Source organism: Xenopus tropicalis, chromosome 5 (genome assembly GCF_000004195.4).
Source record: "Xenopus tropicalis strain Nigerian chromosome 5, UCB_Xtro_10.0, whole genome shotgun sequence".
Taxonomy (NCBI): domain Eukaryota; kingdom Metazoa; phylum Chordata; class Amphibia; order Anura; family Pipidae; genus Xenopus; species Xenopus tropicalis.
In genome coordinates this window covers 33,014,662-33,033,706 of record NC_030681.2, presented here as the reverse complement: position 1 = coordinate 33,033,706, position 19,045 = coordinate 33,014,662, and the positions used below count along the sequence as shown (strand labels likewise).

The following is a 19,045-nucleotide window of genomic DNA, read 5'->3' as shown; positions in this document are numbered from 1 at the left end:
ACTTAAAGGCAGAATCTGCCATCAAAATATCACTAGGAAGGGCATTCCCCAACCTCACCACCCTCACTGTGAAAAACCACTTACGCTGCTTTAAATGAAAGTTCCATTCCCCTAATTTAGTGATCCCCAACCAGTGCTTCATGAGTGACATGTTGCTCACCAATCCCTTGGATGTTGTCTCAGTGGCCTCAAAGTACAGTAGGTGTTCATTTTTTAATATCTGGCTTGGAGGTGTTGATTGCATAAATACCAGTGTAAAACCATACAGAGCCTTCTATGGGATGCCAGTCTACACAGGGGCTACTAAATAGCCAGTTATAACTCTTATCGGCACCCCCAGGAACCTTTTCCATGCTTGTGTTGCTCCCCAACATTTTTTTCATTTGAATGTGGCTCATGGGTATAAAAGGTTGGGCACCTCCGATGTGAACATCCTCTGTCTGCTATAATCCCCTCTAATGTACTTGTAATCATGTCCCCTCGTAAGTGACTTTTTTCCAGAAAAAACAACCCCAACCTTGCTATGTCTTGCTATTAAATCTAATACAAGGTTTGATCATGGGGTCTGAAGACCTTTCTTGCTGTCCCCAAATAAAACTTCAAGGCACAATTCTCTAAAATTTATTAATATTGAATAATATTTCATTCTTATTTATTGTAAACTAAGTAGAAAAGACATAAATGGTTTGTTAAAGCCAGATCAACAATTTCTCATCAAATACATTGTTAACCCATGGGTTGGGACCCAAAGAAGAGGCCCTTGTGGCAGCAACTGTGTGGACAATATTATTAGCAAACTTTTCCGAATTTAATGTGAAATTCCTACTCAATACTGGGTTGGCCTACATCCTTATAGAAATACAGATTAATTCGTTTATTGTGACCAAATGGCACCTGGAGTTTTCATTATTTCATTCACACATCATATGGCATAAAGAGTTTTATATTGATAACTGTTATCTATGTATATTAACTCAACAAAAATATATTTTTACAATGGAAAACAAGCTTTTTCTAAATATGACAAACTCATTTTCTGTTCCAGCAGCGAATGCTGTCCAGGCAAGAAGAACTAAAGGAGCGGGCACGGATCTTATTGGAGCAGGCCAGAAAGGATGCAGCACTGAAAGCTGGGAACAAGCAGAGAAATAATATGTCTGCACCTACACGTGCCAAGCAGCTAAGTGATGTATGCTACTTTATTATTTCCTATTATTTGTGTTTTGTTTGTTTTGTTTTTTTTTAATTCTTTTGATATTTGTGGGCCCACACTGATTGCCAAATATTCATCAAACTGGTGTTTATGTCTGGAAAGGCAATAATAACATTAAACATTGCTTCATGATATAACCGTGTTTGCATCTATGGGTCCTTGATTCGCATAAATGTAAATATATTTTTAGTTAATAAGAGCAAAGGGAAAATAAATGCTGTGGTTACTAGGGATGCACCGAATCCAGCTTTTTTTTTTGATGCATTCGGTTTCGGCCGAATCCACGGTCCCGGACAATCCGAATCCTAATAAGCATAAATGAGCATATGCTAATTAGCATTCAGAAAGGGTTAAAATTTAGGGGGGAATTTTTTTAACCCTTCCCGATTCTAATTAGCATATGCTAATTTGGATTCGGTTCGGGATTCGGAAGAATCCATCAGGGTCGGTTCGGGGGTTCGGTAGAACCCAAAAAAGCGGGTTTGGTGCATCCCTAATGGTTACATGTTTATATATGTAGAAAGAGAGAAAGACAGAGGGTCCCAAATATAACCATTGCCATTTGTGTATATATGTTTAAAACATTAGCAGTTGATTTTAGTAATATACATTGGGAGGAAAGCAGTACTATTACCCCATGCAGAACACCATTGCCCAAAAGGTAGGCAAAATAGTTCAGGTCTAGGGCACATTGCAATTTTTTCTTTTGTTTTACAGCATATGGAGTGACATTTTATATTTAGACTAATGGCACGTGGGTTGTGTTTCATGAGCTTTAGTTTTCCTTTGTAATTATTATTAACAGTTCTGATAATTTACATGCCTCCACATGTAGATAAAGTTTGTTTTTGTTTAATTCCCAATGTTTGTTAAGAACACAGTTCTAAACACAGATGTAGAACACAGAACATTATTTAAATAAGCCAGTGAGGAATGTGAGTGGAAGTGTAGCCCACCTGAGCGGAGCTGCTGTATCTGTCATGAGTGCAGGTGGCTCTCAGAATGGCACAGGCACTGATTGATCTGTCGGGTGAGGCCATCCTTAAAGTCTGCACAGTCTTTAGCAGCTTATGTGAAACCCTTCAACTAGAACAACTTATAAGATGGCTTTCAGCAAAAAAGGAAAGTAAAATTAAAGGGGTTTTTTTGTTTTAATTTTTGCCATTCACAGCCTCAATAACCTTTTGTATCCACTTTTTGCTGCCCAATCTGAGGCAAATCTGGTGCTAGGAGGTAAAGTGGCTTGATAACTCCCCAGGCTGCTGATACAGCAGTACAAAGTTTGGTTTCCAAAGTACCAGTGAAGGAAACAGTTGGGAATCATTTAATGGATGCACAGATTTAACAATGTAGCATTTGGATGAATTCCGCTCATCCGCAACAGATTTAGTCTGAACCCTATTTAGCATATTCAGATTTGGTAACAGTCCACAAAAGAAAAGTTACATGCTTTTAAGGGTTCAGATTTGATTAAGCAAATACAGAATGCTTGGGACCTGGAGATTTTCCATAATTTTGAACACCTTAAGGCTACTAAAAACTATTTAAACATTAAATAAACTCTATAGGATTGTTTTGCCACCAATAAGGATTCACGCAGCTTTATTACTTTAAAGGGGAAGGAAAGTTACAATCACTAGGGGGGGGTGCCAAAATGTTCGGCACTCCCAGTGATTGTAAACGATTACCCCTGTTAGGAGAAAACTGCACCGGCCAGGGTGTTTGTGAGCGAGAATTACGGTTTCTGGTTCCTCCTTTGTTCTTTGCGCTTGCTCAGTAGTGTGAAAAGCCGAATTTTAACAAAAAACCCCAGCTTTTATTCTCAACTGTGCATTTGCGGGCCCCCGAGGTGTCACTGGTCAAGGAGAAGGAAGGGAGAGGATCACTCGCCTGCAATTTACCCTGGGATTTAGCCTTTCCTTCTCCTTTAAAGTGAACTCTGTGGAGATGGCCTTCCCTAAAGGTCCCCATACATGGCCGATAGTAGCTGCCGATATCGGTCCCTTGGACCAGATAAAATTGGGCAGATATCGATCGGCCAGGTTAGAAAATTCAGCCAGCCATATAATTCGATCGTTTGGCCCCAGGGCCAAACGATGGAATTATTTTTTTTTTTTTACCTACACGCTCCCCGATATCGCCCACCTGTAGGTGGGGATTTCGGGTGAAGATCGCGAGTGAGCGAATCTCAACGTGTATGGGGACCTTTATTCAGAGCTTTCTGGATAAGGGGTTACCAGATAAGGGATTCCTTAAGGTTGCAATGTTGAGAGCAGAATAATTAACGTAGGATGTGAAGGTATAGATCATGGGCTGTGAAGCGTGTTTACATTATAAATACTAGAAAAGTAATCAAACCGATTCAAAAGCTTTAAAATTAATTTGTAACTATGGTTAAGAGCAGTGGCACTTTTTGTATTTTTGTCCAGGGCAGGAAAACTATTGTATATACTCTAGAAGTTGTTGAAAGCATTTGTTCCTTGCAGAAGTCATGTGACACTGTGCATTGTGCGCCAGCTCTTCAACCTTTAAGTTGCGGTCAGGAAAATGTTAAAGGCCAACTGCATGGTTAGTGTTGAAGGAAAAGATAATTTGCAGAGCCAGGTGTGATGGAGTAAGCTTTGTTAGCTTTCTCTCATTGCCCCACCGATGACCTTCCAGATGACCTTGTAAGGCCACCGTCCCCAGGGAATTCAAGTTAATTTAGTTTTCATAATAGCATTTCCGAAGCAGATAGCAGCTCTTTGCTGGGGAACAGCAGTTTCAGCCGCTGTCCTGTAGAGTGTGAGCCGATGCTCTGCAAGTGCCGTACATAGTGTTACTTGCTCCATTAGCCAAAGGATTTCAGCTATATATGAGGGTTACCGACATAGGATCTATTATCGGAATGCTTGGGACCTGGGTTTTTTCGGTTACACAGTCTTTCAGTAATTAAGATCACATAACCTAAATCTTAACTCAGATTCAAAAGAGACTTGAACATGTAAAGGTAAACAAAGGTCTGAAATGGTGTTTACCCCAGGGTACTAAACGAGTTTAGCTCTGTAATTTTATTTTATTTTGTCAGGATTCATTAATAATACTGGTTAATAATGGGTAATAATGGATAGGATACTAGAATACACTGCAAATCACAATACTATGAGTTTGTGCCAGCATTGTTTTATGCGTAACAGATGATTGCTTTTTATGAGGAGGTGAGCAGGAACCTCGACTCGGGGATGACAGTGGATGTTATCTACTTGGACTTTACTAAAGCATTTGATATAGGACCGCACAAAAAGTTAATGATACAATTGAAGAATATTGGCATATAAAATATGCCATTTCTAGCCATATTAATTTTTTGAGTTTAGTTCTCCATTAAGTCTTAAAAATAATTTACAAATTAAATAAACCCAATAGGATTGTTTTGCCATCAATATGGATTCATGTAGCTTAGTTACCATGAAGTACAATCTACTTTTTTATTATTACAGAGAAAAAGGAAAATATTTTTTAAAATTACAATGATTTACTTAAAAAGGACTCTATGGGCGATAGCCTATATCTAAGCTTTCTGGATAACAATTTTCTGTATAAGGGATCAATAACGGTTGTCCTTAATTCTTAATGATTGTGTTTTACAGTCACTTAAATGCATGTAAGGCTATAAATTAGGCTTTTAAGCTCTGAGTTTTGTGGTTGTTTCATGCAAACAGCAAAAGCTGAGTGTATAATAATAATTTGATAATATTTCTGCTTATAGGTTTAACCTTGATGTAGAAAGAGATTTGTTTTCTGTTCAGTAATCCTTATTTTTTTCAGAGAAAGAGGAAGCAGGGACTGATATAATTTGGTCAGGGGCCATTTATGGGGAGCAGGGTTTATATTTTGAATGGTGGCTGTACACATACAATTTTAGATAAAAGGTTTCACATAATACTTGCATTTGGAACATATTATATAATATAATTAATTATAATAAATATTGGAGGGAAAACAATCCTATTGGGTTTATTTAATGTTTATGATTTCTTAGTAGACTTTAGTTATGGAGATGCAACTTGCAGAAAAGATCCCTTATCCAAAAAACCTCAGGTCCAGAGCATCCTGGTTAACAGGTCCCATACCTGCAGTCTTATTGCAGTCTTGCAATAACAATATTATGGGTGTCACAGGTGATGACTTAATAGCCCATATCTTACCATGCATGGGTGTCAGCCTAGTATTCTTACTTATTGTTAATAATTTGTGATTATTTATATCCATCCTTAAAATGATCGTATCCCTGCATGATTGGCCGGTTTAAAAATTGATTTCTCCATGATTTCACCATACAACTATTGTCCTGTGAGTGACGGAACCAAGCTAAATAGTTATCCAAACATTATAAGTGTAGGATTAAGTAACTGATGGTCCTTAAGGACAAAGGGGAATTATAAGCATATGGTCCTGCACTTGTCTAACACCATAAAGTAAGGAGGGGCTCCTACACTAAACCTTGGAGGTAAGAAGGACACACTGCAGTTAACTTTACACCAGGCCTATTACTTGCATTTCATATATAATGCTCTAGGGTAGTTTTCAGGCACAACTTATACTCCTGGCTGAATCTACTTGTAACTTCCCAGCAACCATACCAGTCAATGAAAAATGTTCCCATGGGCTCTGTTTACTTTGCATACCATGGGGCATATTTATTAAAGAGTGAAATTAGAGCTCCCCACAGTCCACCACTCTCATTTCTATAGGTTTTTAGAGGCTTATATATCAAAAGGTGAGCTCTCACTTTCACTCATTGATAAGCACAGTAAGTGAAGTTGAAAAAAAATGTCCATCAAGTTCAACCTTAATGCCTATATAAAACCTGCCTGACTGCTAGTTGATCCCTTCTGAAGCCTCTCCAATTTGCCTCAGAGGGGGAAAAAATTCCTTCCTGACTCCAAGATGGCAATTGGACCAATCCAAGGATCAACTTGTACTAAGAGCTGTTTTTAATAACCCTGTATTTCCTTACTTGCTAAAAAGCCATCCAACACCTTCTTAAAGCTGTTAAATGTATATGCCCCTAAAAATCTTATAGAAACTATTATTAGACAGTGGAAAAATTTCTAAGATGTTAGATCATATTCTATTTGGGTCATGGTGTGTATGAACTGTCCATATGTGGCTAGCTATACATTATCTCACTCTAAAACACACAAAATGTTTTTAAATACAGTCATAATAAGGTGTCAACTAAGTGTAAAGAAAGTCTTGTAAGCTGAATGTACAGTTATGTTATTGTTGCTTATTTGTCCAAGCCTTTAGCCATGTATTACTGCAGATCTGCCTGATCATCCCCTGATCTCTAGTCGCAATCTTCCTTATCTCCTTCCATTTCCCTCCTGTACTTGGGAATCCCTTTACAAGAAGTCAGCAGGTGCTATGTCCTAATGGCCAAAATTGTAGTGGCATGACAGCATGGGACTTGTGGCCAGACACTGGGCAAAGCTGCAGCAGAAACAACCCCCTTATCCTCCCCCCAAGCTTGTTTGCCTGTACAGCTACCCCCGCAGGCATCCCATTGGACATGGACAGCTCTGCTCTAAGTAAAACCTGGGTTTCTCCTGTTGGTTTTCTGTGGCCATAAACTTAAATACGTTGACATCAAGATGAGGCATGAGAAAGTCCCATAATTATGTACCTTTTTTGTTTTCCTTGAATGTCCAAAAATGTGACTGATAGTATATTGTATTAAAAACCAAATGTGCAGTACTAAGAATGAGGCATCTCAAGGGTGCCCTCCATAATTAATTAAAGAACTTTTATGCCCCAAATATAGGATATTTATTGGTATCAAAAGTGTATTTTAGGACCTAGATAATCTTTAACATAATGTATTTTTATTATTGCATTGTATGGCTTTTCTTATTTGCAGTGCTTCTGTTTCATATTGCTGCTTATTGGAGTTCACCAGTTGTGTCAGCCATGTCATCACAAACAAAAGAAAGGGCAGTTATTTCATTTAACCTGTGCTCTTAGCAAAACACAGCTGTTTGTTAAAAAAAACCTGCAGGAAAATCCCTCGGCTGAAGGTTTCTCTAGCGCAGCCCTCATCCCACCGACCTACAACTCCTAGCAACCTTCTCCTGTCACAGTGGCAGTTATAGTACAACAAACACTGTTGGGTCAGTTTTGAAAATAATTTCTCCATTTATACTTTTCTTATTCTATTCTCTATTATATGTCCCTGGCTTCATAAATACAATACAGAAAAATATAAATGTAGTTTTTTGATATTACGCCCCCATTGTTGTGCCTAAAACTTTTATTATGACAGCACAGTGATATAACCTCTGCACTTTACTCTTTACAATCACTTAGTAAATGATGAGATGATCAAAATTTCACTCTGTACACGTCAATTCTCACAGGTGCCAGAAAGAAGTAGCTCCCTTGCAGCATATACATCGTTACTGCTCTTATCATTAATTTAATATTTAGCAACAGTCTGAGAAGTGTCATTCCTTTTGGCTCTGCTCCAGTCTTACTGCTAGTAACGGTATTTATCTTAGTACTTAGCAGCAAGTATGCAATATATTGCCTTTTCTTTCACCGAGCTGTACAAAGCTTTCAAAGGCCTGCTTAAATTGCTCCGTCAGTTTCACTCGCAAAAGGAAAGGAAAGCTGCTTTTTTTTTCTGGCAATTAAACCTGTAACTTTATTTAGAGATTTCGGTTGGGAGGGAAGAATAGGGATCTTAGCAAAGAGAACTTTAGAGAATGCAACCTTGGCCCTTTGATGTTAATTGGAAAACATTGATTGAATAGATGGGGCTGCCATGCTGATAATTGTGACAGATTTAGATATGATCATTAGATTTGTAGATAACAAAAGCAGCTTTTGCCCATCTAATTGCCAAAACAAGGAGGAGAAAAATCTCAGCATTGTCTTTGGAATCCCTTTCTTTTGAAAACTCCTTCATTTGGGATTGTTGGTTTGGACACGCTCTGTGGGGAAATTGTATTTTTCTTGCTGTTTACAAGGTTGATTTCAATTCTTTAATTCATATGCTAACTTACCACCCCCCCCCCCCTCCAAGTCTCTACTTGCCTACTTGCCCAGTTATGCTGCTATCAGCGTGGAAGCTATGCAATTCTTATTGGCGGCAGCTACATCTTAAAAAACCTTTGAAATTGAGTTGTATTGGTGTAGACTGCTGAACCAGACCACAAAATATGTTACAAATACGATTCCAAGAACCCGGAGAGTACACTTATTTGTAGTGAAGCAATGTAAATTTTATTGAGACATCTTCTAGCACTACATGTTTCGGCTAAACAGCCTTCCTCAGGTGCACAGGAAGGCTGTTTAGCCGAAACATGTAGTGCTAGAAGATGTCTCAATAAAATTTACATTGCTTCACTACAAATAAGTGTACTCTCCGGGTTCTTGGAATCGTATTTGTAAGATATACAGCCAGCACGGGGACTGCTACCTGTTGATGAGTACTTACTGAATACACTGGAAGCTACGGCAGGACGTCTACCTATATTTGCAGACCACAAAATATGTAATATGTATATAAGTTTGTGGTGCACTTTTCAGTCCATCTAATGCATTAAAGCACAATAGAGATTTCCTGTATGCATAAAAAAATTGTTGCACTCAATTGTATGCTGCTGCTGCCTATGTGTGGCAACTTCCTGCCATGTTGCGTGGTGCTTAGTGCCAAGAATACTCACTTTGCTTCAGTTGTCTGAAAAGCACCCCTTTGTGGCATTTTTAAGTTTTTTTTTTGTGCACATATATTACTTAGGAGCTACTTACATCAATATTAGATATATGAGCCTACACATTGTTTTGGGTTTCTAAAGTTTTTGGAAAGCTAAAGCATTGCCGGTGGAAAGGCATTTTGGAGTGGTTAGTTGCCTGTGGCAGAGTTAGGTGACTAACTCGTGGTAGATATCAGAATAGCACTCAATAGTAAAAAATCCAAGTCCAACTTGGGACTCCTCTAGTAACATGGGAGTAGAAAAACTTAGGTTGCCTAAATTAGTTCTGATGGGTAGCGCTGGCTCCTTCTAAAAGCTCATAATCTGTGCACAATGCACTGAAATGGTTTCCTGGCTGCCGCTGAATCTCCAAGGTCAACATAGAATATTATATTAAACAATTGTTATTGATTAGCCACAAAGTACTTTTGTATGTTACTAAAAACCAACCCACCTTTATCATAGGAGACCACCAACAGTCTCTAGACATTGATGGGATATAATTTGTACATATAAAAGAGATCATCGCAGAGTTAATCTTTCAGGCAAATTTATAAGGGTTAACTATTGGTAAGATCAGTAGCAGGTGTACAAATTTCTGTAAATTGTTGTCTTGAGAGGAAACTTCGGGCGACTGCGGGACATCGCAGCGACGCGTATACCATCCCACCAGCAATTTACATTCTAGGCGGTGGAATGGCATAGCGGGGAGATTAGTTGCCTGCGACAACTAAGATTTGTCGCGTGGTGACTTATTCTCCCCATGTACCACTGCCCTAAGTGTGAAGACACACGGAGCTACTAGTAGCAGCTACTTTTTCACACACCTGGAAATGCCAGGAAAAACCCTGCCATAGACAATACTGAAAATTGCCTCTGCTAAAACAAATGTGGACAGTTATCAGTAAATGATCAGCATTGTCTGTTTTAGTAGCCACAACATGTAGTTCCATGTGTCTTCACCCTAAGATAAATGTTTTGTTATTATAATGGCCAAGTATCTTAACTTGAATTTCCTTTTAATTCCATCATTTAAGAGGAAAAGCACTGCCTAAAAAGAGCTCCTGCTGCTGTCAGCCTCCAATAGCAATGTTTTAAGTGCTAAGGTAGAAATACAATAAAGCTGGCCATACACGCACCGATACTATCGTACGAAACCTCGTTTCGTACGATATTCGGTGCGTGTATGGCATGTCGGCGAGTCGACCGATATCACAGGAAGCTGCTGATATCGGACGACTCGCCGAACGGCCAGGTTAGAAAATTTTGATCGGGCACCATAGAAGGCGCCTGACCAAAATCTGCCGTCAGGGCTGAATCGGCAGAAGGAGGTAGAAATCCTATTGTTTCTACCTCCTTATCTGCTGTTTCAGCCCTGACTGTGTGTGGCGGATCTGACGATGTTTCGTGCGACCGATGGTCGCACGAAACATCGTCAGATCGCCACGTGTATGGCCAGCTTTAAACATCACTCTTTATGGTTGGTTGATGTCTTAGTTTATACCTGTGCTTTTTAGCTTTTACAAGGCTATATATTTTTCAGTTTAGTTTAGCAGGTAGGCACCAAGTAGCCATGATGTGATAGGGCAATGGAAAGGTCAGTCTGAGCAAATGCCACATTGTGATTTTGGGCCAGAAGGTCTGAATGTTCCTAAAAACCCTGAACAGCTGTTTGTTATGTTAAATGACTGTGTTAATTTGTCAGAGATAAGTGTTCACAAGTTGTTGTTGTGATGTTTATAATGATCTCATTAGCAGATGACAGAGTTGTAATTCCCATCAATAACACTCTGTTATTTTGCTGAACCTGCCTGCCCATTCTGTCAGTCACAGCCTATCTCTGCCGACGGAGCCCGTGTCTCGATAACGTTTGTGTCTCGGAACCCTTTCTGTGATTAGATGTGTACGAAAGCCTGAGACAACCCGAGCGACAGCCTGCTGGCCGGCTTTTATTAAGCCCAGCGCACAGGCGCTTTTCTGTATCTTGTAGTGATTGGGGCTGGTATAATCCCAGAATGATATCACCATTACTCGGAGCTGTATTCTGTGCTGCCTATTCTGTTTTGCTCAGCATGCACCAGAGTAGTGTTAAAATCTTTATTCATTTCATTTAAAATGTTCCTTTTGTTCTTCTTATCATGTTCTGGCTTTCCCAAGGATATATGCCTTGAATGAAATGTCACATGTGCATTACTAATTGTGTGCCATTGTATTTACTGTTCCAAGTGGTGGCACTGCAAAGCTGCTAATTCTTTTGCTTCACTTGATGTAAAATCATCTAAATGCCTTTGATAGCAGTGAAACAGTATTAATTGTTTTGTACATTTCTTGGTCATTCTTCTTAGGTGGTCTTCATAATCTATTAGAACTTTCAGCCAGCATTCTGTAATGTCATGCCTCAAGCAGTGATTAAATTGGTAATTAATAAGCAGACTTTGGCAACGCTAATGCCATCCCGTTAATTTTCTCCGTTCCAGTTTTTTTTTTTTTTTTTTTAGAAGTTGTCGTCTCTGTCAGAAAGCATTGCGCCATTTTGCCGATACCCCCTTGGCATGAAACCACAGCAGCTTGATTTTTTTTGCAGCCATTAGCAGATCAGAGCGGCAATTTCACAGTATTTTGGTCAGGGTAATTATAGTACCAAGTACTGAGTGGGGTTGGGAATTCACACAAGAAATACCAGGTGAGCTTCCTTGTGTTCAGTGGAACGTTATGATTAGTTTAATTGGGCTTTGTTTGATTTTAGCCGCACAGGCTATTTGTGCCGTGGCTTTGCACTGACTTTCCACTTTTGTCTTTCTGACCTGCAATGACAGCAACTCGGGCAAACAGGGGTAGAAACCTTTTGAAGTGACTCCTTTGGAAGTATGTCAGAAGAAGGCACATACAGTTAATCGGTGGATAAAGTCCCTGTGTCTTTTTGTATACTTTGTGTCAAACCCTTCCTCCTTTTAGTTTAAAACTGTAACTGTAGGAGAGAAAAGAAATCCACCTCATTTTAATGGTCTTTTTATCTGAATATCCACTGTTTATGGTCATGTAAGTAATATTTTGGTATATATCTAGATTTGCATATTAAACATGAAAGTTATTTTGGACTCTGTCCATGACGCTGGTGCTACCATAAAAATAAATGGAGAGTTCCTGGGACTTGTAAAATAAAAAACGGTTTATTCAAATGTTTTGGCCCTACTGGGGAATCCTGCTGAAGAAGAAAGGTTCCTCCCATTTAAGAGATCATTTTTGTTGTTGTTGCAAGGTATAATAAATGAGTGAACACAAAACCTATAACCCATGTCTTTGGTTCCTAAATAAGCTTTTCTTTTCTACTTGGTCTAGATTGGGTAATCCATACCATAATAAACTGAGGCTTTGCTCCTATGAAAAAATGTAAATTATCCAGACACTGTATTTAGCGATGCCTGTAGGTTATAGATCATGATCAGGAGAAAAGAATACAAATTTCCATGGAACACGAACAAATATCAGCTGGAAAATTAATTGTGCAGTGATTTGTACAATGATCATTATTTGCATATGGATGACTGATAAGAGATAAGAAGGGTAAAAAAATGAAATCTGAAGATTGAACTCAAGCCTTTCATGACTGCTACATGACTATCATGTGTGTTTGTCTAGGAGTGCACCTAAACATGGAAGGGAGGGCATTGACATCATAGGGCTAGGCATTGCAATATATAGTGCATTAAGCTTGTTTAGTAATCTTTCAGAACATCCTAAAAACTGGTCTTTTTGTTAAAAAATTCCTTAAAAATGCCTTGCTAGGAGAAGTGATTAGACCCACAAGCAGTTAACGGCACCTAGGGTGAGCTCAGCCTTGTCTCGAGGCCTCATTCGGAAAGGCAGTCGTGATGTGCACCAGTGGCTGCTTTAGCAGACTTCTGCCTGTTGGGCTTGGAATTAAAGTGCCATCACCATTTACTTCGTCATGGAAACCTTAATGACATCAAATAGTTTTCTGGAAGTTCTAGTTATAAACATCAGGGTGTTTCATGCAGTCCTGTCACTTGATGTTTGTGAATTGACTTGAACAGAGATCAAAGTGTTTCTGAAGATGGGAGAATCAGTGTGAGAGACGGAGCTTTCAATTGCACCAGCACTAGAGCTAATCAAGCTATCACTCCTCTGTGTGCCTGCCTTTAAAGTATAATGCTGACACTTTCCTGCTGCTGCTGCAGGCTGAAATTCCCATTTTGGGCCCCTTAATTAATAGTTAATGCGTCCTTGTGTTGGAACTCTTCAACCCGACCATTCTGGCTAGAGTCTTGGTGCAAGTGCCGTAAGAGATAGCGCCACTACCAATTATACCAGTGTTACTATTTAGAAATCTCATAAATGCTCTATTTGGTAGAAGAAAGTATAAATGTATGTGTGTGTATATTATATATATATATATATATATATATATATATATATATATATATATATATATATATATATATATATATAGCAATAAATGATCAGTGGCTGGCACACCCTTAAAATTTCTCAAATTTTTTTTTATTTATGACATATTGTTTTAAAAGAATGTGACGTTTCGCTCCTCAATAGGATAATATGTCTTAAATAAAAACAATTTTGAGAAATTTTGAGGGTGTGCCGGCCACTGAACATTTATTGCTGAATACTTAAAATTTGGCTGTGCACCCAGCAAAGCTACAAGCTTTGGAGTATATATATATATATATGGGATCTATTATCTACAATACTCAAGACATGGGGTTGGCCAGATAATGGGTCTTTCCATAATTTGGATCTCCAAGTCTACTAAAAAATCTTTAAAACATTAATTAAATCCAATTTTGGATCCAATAAGGATTCATTATATTTTAGCTGGGATCAAGTACAAGCTACTGTTTTATATTTACAGAATAAAAGAAAGACATTTTTAAAAATTTGAATTATTTGATTAAAATGGAGTCTATGGGAGATGGCCTTCCTGTAATTCCGAGCTTTCTGGATAGCGGGTTTCCAGATAATGGATCCCATACCTGTATATGGAAATAAGGAGAATGGTTTAGCTCTCTGTAGGTCTTAATGCATAGAAAGAACCAACATTTCAGCTCAGTTACAAACACTTCATTAGGGTTACAGTTGCAGTGCAAGGATACATACAAATATATTATATTTAGATGTAGCAGGCACTTGGACTGTAATCCTGACAAAGGCTCTGTAACTGAACTCAAATGTTGGTTCTTTCTATGCATTAAGGCCTACAGAGTGCCAAACCATTCTCCTTATTTCCATATACAGGTATGGGATCCGTTATATGTTGGTTCTTTTTGTCCACTAATATTTATATACATTTACCTATGTTATAAAGCAAAATATTTATATTCTGTACATTTACATATGTAAATAAATCACACATATAATGTGCAGGAAACAATCCTTGGCTGCTTTGATACCAATGGGTCTGAGATTCCATACTAAAAAACAGCACCGTCTAGTGGGCAAAAATAGATTATCTGTTTGAAGAAAACCAAAGTAGTCAATAGGGGAATGCCAACGAGTAAAGTGTAAGCAATAAGCAAATTCTAGTATTCTGTATTACATTTCATGTATATACAGGTATCGGACCCCTTATCCAGAAACCCGTTATCCAGAAAGCTCCGAATTACGGAAAGCCCGTCTCCCATAGACTCCATTATAATCAAATAATTCAGAATTTTAAAACTGATTTCCTTTTTCTATGTAGAAATAAAACGGTACCTTGGAATTGATCCCAACTAAGATATAAATAATCCTTATTGGATGCAAAACAATCCTATTGGGTTTAATTAATGTTTTATTGATTTTTTAGCAGACTTAAGGTGTTGAGATCCAAATTATGGAAAGATCCCTTATGCGGAATACCCTTGGTCCCGAGCATTCTGGATAATGGGTCCTATACCTGTATATATATATATATATATATATATACATATATATATATATATATATAGAAGAGTACTGGTTGTGCTCAAAACATTGGAGTTTTTTCAATAAAAACACTATATATATATATATATATATATATATATATATATATATATATGGAGCCCAGTGTCTAAGTTCATGTTTTCAGTAATTATTTTGTGCACACAGATATTGAAACACTAATTTTTCAAGATTTTACCCCACATACCTTTTACTTTCTGTAGTTACTAGTCATCCAACCACTAAGTAATTGAGCCTTTAAGACAGGAGGCCACCTCCTGCCCTGAGGTGTAGCGAATATTTTGCTGTGCAGTCTCAAACCTGGCAGATCTTATCCTATATGTAAGTTATGTGTGCTTCCACCAAAAGTGATTGGGGATTTCTCTCTCTTCCTTAATTGGTATTTAATACCTGGATTTTTTTTATTCACTTGTATAATTTTTTATAAAATTATTAACAGAATCTCTAGTAAATAATAAAATTTTTAGACTCAATCCAAAAAAATAGAAAAGAAAACCTAATTCTAAGCAATTTTTCAGTATGAATTTATTAATACATTTTAGTGCTTTAAAAGTTATTTGTAAATGTAATTGCTGTTGAAAGCAGTATTTACTTAACTCCTAGTTATGACTTTTTAATCAATGTTGCAAAAGCCAGCCTTCTCCAGCAAGACAGATCTTTCAATCTGCAGCCTTGTGTTACATTGTTTAAAAAGTCAGAGCTATATATATATATATTAGAACAAGGATAGCACTCGTAGGATTTAAATAATTGTGAGCAAAATGTAAATGCAAAAATAGAAAGGTTTATTACTCAACGTTTTGGTCTCACACAGAATGAAGGTTTCTGTGTGATTAGGCAAAAAATGAAACTTTGTTTTTTGGTTTGACTTGTCCTTTAACAGAGAGAATTGCTCTGTTGTCATTTCACTTTCACACATCTTGCCCATTGTGTTTTCATGTTTGTTAACATCAAGGCGTTTTACTCCCAATGCATGAAGTTCCACCCTACTATCCCACGGGGGCAGTATGATTATACATTGGTGTAATTTGGGGGTATGGAGGTAGATAATGCTTCCTTTTGCTTGAGTATTAAGTCAAGTCTGCTTCTCCAAATGCCCAACTCTGAGTATCTGCAGGCAGTCACTTTTTGCAGCAAACGGCAGTCATGCACTGTGTTGCTTTTGAGTACTTTATTCCTAGAGATAGTTTGTCTTTAACGTTTTTGCCAACAGTGTACTTATTACCCACACTCATTGCCATAACATAGATGGCACAACTGACAAGCCTTTCCATAGTCAACTAATTGAAGAGGTAGAGGAAGGTTTTTGGCTTTCCTGTAGATAAAAATAACAAAAAATGTTGCCCAACTCAAACAGTGAGAAGTAAAGTGAACACCCTATGTATGGATTTTGTTTTATTGGTTTCTGGCAGTAGGATGTGGAACCTTACTCTTGCAGTTTTAGTGCAAAGCGGCCCATCTCCTGCCTCTTATTCCGATGCTCGTGATACAGTGAATTCAATCTTTCTTGACATAAATACATATAATTCTGTCAGAGCTGTCTTTAGGGGGATGCATGCAGGAAGACTGGCCTCAGCCCCCTCAAATCAGCAGTTATAAGCATTTGGAAAGTAAAAGAATTCTCTTGTGCCCTCCCTTCAACAAACACAAATATAGCTCTTTTCTGTAGAGAGGTTATAACTATAATGTGTGTGTGTCTCAATATTTCTTCATATTGTGGCAGTTCAACCTGCATCCTCCACCTGCTGTTGTCGAACTACATCTCCCCCAGTTGAAGACTGTCGGGGGCTACTGGCAATTGCGGTTCAACAGCCAGAGAGCCGCAGGTTGTTGCATAATAATGAGGCTTCACAAGGGTATTTTACCCCGGGCCCCGCCACCAGCTTTGCTCCCTGTACAGCCCTTCTTTTATTTGCATTCATAGTAGATGAAAAAAAAAATCCCTCAATACAAGCTCCAAATTTCAGCTTTTGGTAACTTGTTGACATTCAGGATTAGAAAGGAGAATTTAAATGTGGCTTGTGGGTCGAAGGATTTGCTGTCAGAGCAAGAGTTAAAGAGAGAGTGGGAGGGTGGGGGGGAATAGAAAAATGAAGGGGGGAAAAAACAGCTTTGTGAACTATTTGACAAGATTTGCTGGTGCTGCTGAGCCCATATGCTGTAGCCTGCGAGCTATTTCTTCCTATCAGTTTCATTATCACCTGCCTCTGAGTCTCCAATATCATCAGTAAGCACATGCAGAATCATAATTATGCCATGTACAAGTTCTTTGATAACATGTACAGTTTTCTTCTTAATTCTTTATCAAATGCATTGATCGTGGCATGTGTGCATTGATCCAGGCCCGCCATCTGGCTGTGTGTGATAAGCACAGTGGCATCTTTGCATTTCCACTGTCATTCATTGCGCTACAATTTGGCTGCAGGGGAGTAGTGCCTGGGATTAGCCCTGTTCTGCTACTTACTTGCATTTTAAGTTGACACCTCTACAGCGGCTCAGACCACATTACAAACTGAAACACATACACGCGACTTAGTGATGTGACACTTCTCAATAAGCTTACTCCACTAGCTACTCAACAATCTGTAATTGGATTTGTAGGAATAACAGCAAAAGATTTCCTAAGAATTGCCAGGGACAGAAGGTGAAGTTTTCTCATTATTGGCAAAAGGCTAGGTATAGATCTAAGATGATTGGTATTTTCCATTAAAAACAAGCTGCCAGCTGTTTACACAGGACATTTAAAGGGGGGGGGGGGGGGGTATTAAGCGGGAAGGGGAACCAGTTTGCTGATGCCGTGGAGAAAAAAATATTGTGTTTGTTGCTGTAATTCTGAACTCTAATATAGTGAGTGAAACAGAAAATTTCCTGTCCACTGCTATGTCGTGTAATCGAAGGAAATGATCTAAGAGGCAGTTGGTGGGAAATGTTGGGAAGAATCTTTAAGCAGCAATTAAATGCCCCCCTCCCCTTATACCATTGTAACTAATACCTGTTTTGGTTTGCAAACCTAATTGTACTGAACAGTATTTGTTCAGTGGGAAAAAGCCACATGGTGGCTGGTGGGATTTATTAATTACAGGATTTCAGCCCCACACAAGCTTAGCCCTGTATAGTGACAAGATAACCCTGTGCTGAAACAGTAAATGCATAGATGTATTTTGTCATGAGCCAATATTATGATATTTTCTGACCCCTGGCACGCATACATGGATTTGCTGATAATATTACACTATCTATGTTTGCAAATTATAAACAGTAAATTAGTAAGTCTTTTATAGCGGGTTGCACTATTTGTAGTGACAGTGCTGCTTTAAGATAGATAATATCTTATGCCTTGTAATGTGCTATTATATTCATAGAGAATCCCTAGTTCCTTACTACTGAATAGCTTTATGCATAAGTGTATAAGTAAGGCCAAACTTATTATGTTCTAGATGTCTTGATCCTGGCGGCTTGGTTCTCAATCCTCATTGGCACATATATTTTAATATTAACACAGGTATAGGCTGTTATCCAGAAAGCTGCAAATTACAGGAAGGCATCCTCTCATAGACTCCTTTTTAAGCAAATAATTCACATTTTTAAAAAATGATTTCCTTTTTCACTATAAAAATATAACCTTGTACTAAGATATAATTAATCTTTATTGGAGGCAAAACAATCCTTTTTAGTTTATATGATTTTTTTTTAGTAGAAGATTCAGATTTTAGTATGAAGATTCAGCTTACGGAAAGACCCCTTTACCGGAAAACTCCAGGTCCAGGAGCATTGTGGATATACTACATGTGCCTGAATTTATCTAAACGGATATGTGAATAATTGCAATTTACCAGCTTTACTTAGTAGTTTACTATGTATGTTGTTTTATCTTTAATCAGGTAACCTAGGCCAGCACCCTAGTCTGAACCAAGAATAATTGTTCCTGTATCACAGTGCAGGGCAGCTCCAGAAATTACATGTTTTTAATACTTTTTAATAATAATAGTCAACTAAAAATAATATCGGCACATTTTGGAGCAGAGAACATTTTGGAGCAGAGAATGTCAGTTTATATGTTTATATTTTATTTGTTAGCACCCAAATTTATGTGGGTGCCTCTGCAAGCCACAAGCTGGGTCCTCTGTATAGC

The 19,045-nt window shown here is 38.1% G+C and overlaps 1 protein-coding gene across 12 annotated transcripts in view; it reads left to right on the top strand.

The window, feature by feature from the left end:
* ehbp1 (EH domain binding protein 1) overlaps window positions 1–19,045 on the top strand; it is a 303,778-nt gene that overhangs the window by 194,456 nt on the left and 90,277 nt on the right. For 11 of the 12 annotated variants that reach the window (XM_018094164.2, XM_031902913.1, XM_031902912.1 and 8 more), the window contains one exon: window positions 1,046–1,189. In XM_018094164.2, coding sequence (XP_017949653.1) covers window positions 1,046–1,189 — 144 coding nt within the window. The remainder of the gene's footprint in view (window positions 1–1,045; window positions 1,190–19,045) is intronic. The other variant, XM_031902914.1, reaches the window with a different exon arrangement.